The 5724-nt window shown below is 39.4% G+C and overlaps 1 protein-coding gene across 1 annotated transcript; it reads left to right on the forward strand.

Moving 5' to 3' along the window:
• Positions 1-722: 722 nt before the first annotated feature.
• LOC133728763 (receptor-like protein EIX2) lies at positions 723-3786 on the forward strand. Its single transcript, XM_062156194.1, has 2 exons — positions 723-967; positions 1153-3786. The coding sequence occupies exons 1-2, from the start codon at positions 926-928 to the stop codon at positions 3562-3564; spliced, it is 2454 nt and encodes an 817-aa protein (XP_062012178.1). The 5' UTR covers positions 723-925; the 3' UTR covers positions 3565-3786.
• Positions 3787-5724: the final 1938 nt, after the last annotated feature.

Raw genomic sequence — 5724 nt, forward strand, 5'->3', positions numbered from 1 at the left:
TTTGGTAGTTTGCCTAATCATACATATACACAGAACATGACATTACCTTACATTGCCCAATCAAACTGTACAACTTATAGATTAGAGTCACATGATTTTTCTCACAATATGGTGGAAGGTGAACTACCTCTGAAGGAACTTGACCTCAGTGGAAACCAATTTTCTGGTTCAATTCCACAATCTATCGATAATTTATCATCCTTGGAAACACTAGACATCTCTGGTAATAATTTGACTGAGTCCATTCCTGAAAGTTTGGGACAACTTTCTCAGCTAGTTCACCTAGATCTATTTCAAAATTCTGGGAAGGCAATATAACTGAAGCGCATTTCCAATCTCTCACAAAGTTGGAGTCTTTTGCAGTCAACAGTGAAATAAACAAATTTTTACCAAAATAAAAGAAACAAACAAGTTACTCGTTGGGAGAGTTCTCCAAAAATTTTATTGCACTTTTTACAGGAGCTTGGTAGTTTGCCTAATCATACATATACACAGAACATGACATTACCTAATCATACATTAATTGTCTAATCAAATTCCCTCTATTCAAAAGACCAGTTTCACTTTTACACCAAGATTGACCACCGAAACCTAAAATCAATGACAAAAGCTTGTTCACTTTTCCTTTAGCTTTTTGTCTTTGGAATTTTTCTACGAATCCGTTTGATGAGCTCATTTGCGTTTATTAATACAGTCGGAACAAAGAAAGTAAGTGAATCGATGAAAATCCATTGAACTTTTGATGCTCTTGTAAGTAGTAAATAAACACACAATTTTTTCCCAAAAAATATCTCAGCGGTTCCACCTTCAAACTACTATTAGTTTGGTCGAATCATTGAAGTCCTTAGTGCTTTGGCAAACAAAATCTCAGAAAGACCTAAAAGACTTTGAGTGGACTTGGAAACTTGTAGAACGGGGTCGTTTGATGACTTTGGAACACCTGAACACCATTCATTTCAGACTTTCGGTATTTAATGTTACTGGGTTTTAGATTTCTATACATTTCCACAAGTTCATAGAAAAGTTTGTATAATGACTATAATCATGGATATTTTCTGTGCAAACCAATTCAAGCCTACCAGCTATCGCTTCCTCATTAACAATGTTGCTCACTACTTGCTCTTTCTTTTTCTGGCATCTTCATATCTGCAGTCTACTAAACTGTGTTTGGGAGATGGACTTCCTAGTGCTGTGAGATCATCATCATGCATCGAGGAAGAGAGACGAGCGCTGCTCAGCTTCAAAGGAGATGTTACTGATCCTTCCGGTCGGCTTTCTTCTTGGATGGGTCAGGATTGCTGTCAATGGAAAGGGATTTCATGCAACAACCGTACAGGTCGCGTTGCAAAGATGGACCTCCGGAACCCGAATTATGATCAAGAGATTCAACAATTCGACTGGGAGACTTCTTTGGGGGGTAAGATAAATCCTTCTTTTCTTAGCTTTAAGAACTTATATTACCTTGACCTAAGCGGAAACGATTTTCAAGGACTTCGAATTCCTAATTTCTTTGGGAAGCTTACAAGCTTGAAGTATCTTAATCTCTCCTACACTTCATTTGTGGGAGAGATTCCCCCAGCTCTTGGTAACCTCTCAAACCTGAACTATCTTGACCTTGATCATTATTCGGGTGTTGATCCTTATTATTCCAATTTGAATTGGCTTTCCCATCTCTCTTCCCTGAAGTACCTCAATCTTGGAGGTGTGGACCTTAGCACCATAGGAGTAAGTTGGCTACATGATGTCAACATGCTTCCTTCACTCTTAGAGTTGCATTTGTCTGATTGCCAAATTCTAAACCTTCCGCACTCCCAGCTTCTGTCAGTGAACTTCACATCCCTATTGGTTCTTGATATATCCGAGAATTATATTATTTCTTCATTTCCCAGCTGGTTGTTTACTCTTACCAACCTCAAAAAACTTGATGCATCTGACAATTGGTTCAGTCCCTTCCCTGTTGAATTTGCAAACCTCAAGTCTTTGGAAGACCTTAGTTTAAGTAATAATCTTCTCCAAGGTCAAATTCCCAAAGTCTTTGGTACGTTGTGCAGCCTAAGGATATTAGATCTTTCGCGGAACTCGTTCAATGGTGGTTTGGAAGAGGTTTTGAATGGTTTCTCAAACTGTACAAATTATAGATTAGAGTCACTTTCTTTGTCCTACAATATGATGGAAGGTGAACTGCCTTCCGCCTTAGGAATGCTAGAAAATCTGAAGGAACTCAACCTCAGTTCAAACCAATTTTCTGGTCCAATTCCACAATCTATTGGTAATTTGTCATCTTTGGAGACACTAGACATCTCTGGTAATCATATCGAGTCCATTCCTGAAAGTTTGGGACAACTCTCTCACCTAGTTCACCTAGATCTATATTGGAATTCGTTGGAAGGCATTCTAACTGAAGCCCATTTCCGATCTCTCACAAAGTTGGAGTCTTTTGCAGTCAGCACACGTAGAGACCGACCTAGCTCCCTCATTTTTAACATGGCTCATGAGTGGGTTCCTCCTTTCCAACTTAATTCAGTAGACATTGCCGACTGCAGAGTAGGTCCTTCCTTTGGGGTATGGCTTCAGTCTCAAACTGAATTAACGCATCTCAAGCTTAGTAATACTTCAATCTCAGATTTCATACCAGAAGAATGGTTCTTGAAGATATCTTTCCAACTCACATCGTTGGATTTATCTTTCAACCAAATCTGTGGAAAGCTTCCATTTCACATGAACTCCCCATCTTTAGAGTATATAAATTTGAGTCACAATCAAATTGAGGGACCTCTGCCACAATGGTCTAGTGATGCTGTCGCCTATCTTGTTCTTCGAAGCAATTTATTTTCCGGGCCAATTCCCTCAAATTATGATCAATTGTTGCCTAACTTGCATGAATTATATCTATCTGACAATCATCTGAATGGTAGTATACCACCCTCTATGTGCAACCTGTCAAGTTTGGCAATCCAAAAACGTGGATTGGGCACGTTGAACTTGTCAAGAAATCAACTAAGTGGAAACATTCCTTCAATGATTGGAAACTTGCGATGGTTGGGAACTCTTGATCTCTCACATAATCACCTCTCCGGGCAGATTCCTCAAAGTTTCTCTTTATTAACCTCTCTGTCTCACTTGAACTTGTCTTTCAACAACTTGTCCGGAAGAATTCCTTCAGGCAACCAACTTCAAACACTCAATGATTCATACATTTACGAAGGCAATCCATCCTTGTGTGGGGTCCCTCTTTCAACTGTCTGCCCGGGAGATGGCGCACTCGCACCAACAAACCCTGACGATGACGATCATAATGATGACAATAATGATCATAATTATGACGATAATGATTATAATGATGACAATATTGATCATAATGATGGAAATAATGATCTGATTGGGAAGTTTGGTATCTATGTTAGTGCTATACTCGGCTTCATTATAGGCTTTTGGAGTGTTTTCGGCACATTGCTTATGAAGAAATCATGGAGGTATGCTTATTTTCAATTCTTTGATAATATACAAGACTGGGTAGCATTGGCAATTACATTGAGAGTGGCTCGTTGGCAAAGGAAGACTTGATTGAACAATGCACTGAAGGTGGTCAATATGGGGCATTTGTGGCTTTCTTGATGGAGTACGTTGTTTCTCTTTTGGTTCAGGTGCTCTCCATGTGACTGACCTCGGTGCTGTTTGTGGCGGTGGTGAAGATGACAGACAGTATTGTTCTTGGGTTTGCTGGTGTCTTCAGATTTTGGATTCTCTTTATTGTTGTGAGCCATATGTAAGTTTGGTATTGTCATGTAATTAATAATTAAGCATGCATGTATCATGTATCAAATGATTCAAGCAACTTTGATCGATGCTGAATAATACCTTGCTGAAAGTGTGTGTCCACGTTCGATGCATTAGGTTGTACCTTGCTGCCATCGCTAATCACGGCACCGCCACTACTATCTGCCTCGTTGAATAGCAACTTGATTGTTGGATTACCTGCTTGTCTGTGATTGTGATTGACGATAGCAAAGCCCGGCTGATCTACTTCATTGGCAACAACGCGGGTTCGAAATTCGCCCTGTTTTGATACATCTGACCCTTTCTTCTTATTCTTATGGTGGGTCTGCTTTATGATTTCTGAAGACTTCAACGACCCAGAAGATTTCCAAGTCTTCCAACATTATCTCTTCGATGCACATGCCTATCTCCTTCTCTCTTAAAAGCTCATGTGATAACTTGATCAATCACAGTTTCATCTTCTCTGTCATATGGTTTAGGGTCAATTTCACGACTGACCTCACGGCGTCTCTTGGTGTACAAATATTTTGGCTCATTGCAGACAATGCCTAAATTGTCAATGCCATATGCAAATACCACAGTAGTTTTGTAGGTCTAAATGGATCAAATAAGCTTATTCAAGCCTAACACTTGTTGCTCTGCAAACAAAGTTGAGGAAATACTTGCATGAGTTTGAGTGGACTTGGAAGTCTCATGAGGACTTGCATTCTGTCCATAAATGTCAGTATATCCACTTACATAGTCACTTTGAGTGACTAAAAAGTGATAAATAATGCTAAGTGAACTATTTTTTTGGGTACCACCTACCTCACACTTTGTGTGACAGCTGATGTGACATAGCTACATCATTTAATGAAATCATCCGATATATTAGATTTTGTGCTACATCGACTGGTACATAATGTGAGATGCATGTAATACCCAAAAATATGATTTACCTAGCATTACTCAAAAGTGACATTTCCAAAGATGTTTTTTTTTCTTTTCCGCAAAGTGTTTACTGAGCTACGTACTTAGTTATGCATTTTTCCCCTCATTGACAAAAAGCTGTTTCAATGTTCTTTATCTTTTGTTCCCCCTATTTTTCTTCTCTTCATTTTTTTTCCTTATTCAAACCTCTAAATTTAATATCTGGACATCCTTTTCAATATTTTCAAGCAAACTACCATTTTACGCCTTATTATTTTCTTAAGATCGATTTGGTTGGTAACCTTGGTTCTTTAAGTAACTTATCAGTTCATGAGTTTGAATACAACTCGTTTGAATTCAATTCCATCAAGTTGTTGGCCCAAACTAATAACATAAACTCAAGCTGACTATTGGCATGAGACAAAACAAACCAAGATTCCCAGGAATAAAGCATTCACTTAGGTAGTGCATGTATGATTATGCTTTACCTGAAAAATTAAAAGACAAAATAACAAAGCTCTGGTTTCAACATCTTGGACAATATTCATTAGGGGCCGCGACCACTTACCCAATTTCAGCATGAACATTGCCCACTTACTCCACTAAGAGTTTTTTAATCTCATTTACCCAATTTAACATTTAAGGACAATTTTACCCTGTCAATTAAACTAAAACTAACAGATCGATCTCTCTCCTCCCAGTCTCTCTCTCTCTCTCTCTCTCTCTCTCTCTCTCCCCCCCCCCCAGAATCAGAACACCTCGCCGGTCACCCCTCTGTAACTGAAATCCAAAACCCACAATCTCCAATCGAAGCGAATCCCAGCACAAAGGAACCCCCGTTTCGTCATCGTAATCACCATGAATATGGTCCTCACCATACTCCTCCTCCGAATGCAAATCAAGCCCAATAACCCCATTCTCATCCTCATCAGACTCGGATCCAAACCCAACGAGCCTCACGCAGCTCTCAAACGGCTCCACCCTACCCCATTCTCATCCTCTTTGTCGTCTTCTTCGTGGACGGTGACGAACTGGGCC

Source organism: Rosa rugosa, chromosome 2 (assembly GCF_958449725.1).
Source record: "Rosa rugosa chromosome 2, drRosRugo1.1, whole genome shotgun sequence".
Classification (NCBI taxonomy): Eukaryota; Viridiplantae; Streptophyta; class Magnoliopsida; order Rosales; family Rosaceae; genus Rosa; species Rosa rugosa.

Bases quoted from the DNA above. Each gene is read 5' to 3' on its own strand.
- LOC133728763 (XM_062156194.1), top strand. From the start codon at position 926: ATGACTTTGGAACACCTGAACACCATTCATTTCAGACTTTCG. The intron at 968-1,152 runs GTATTTAATGTT...TCATATCTGCAG, and splicing joins CCATTCATTTCAGACTTTCG to TCTACTAAACTGTGTTTGGG.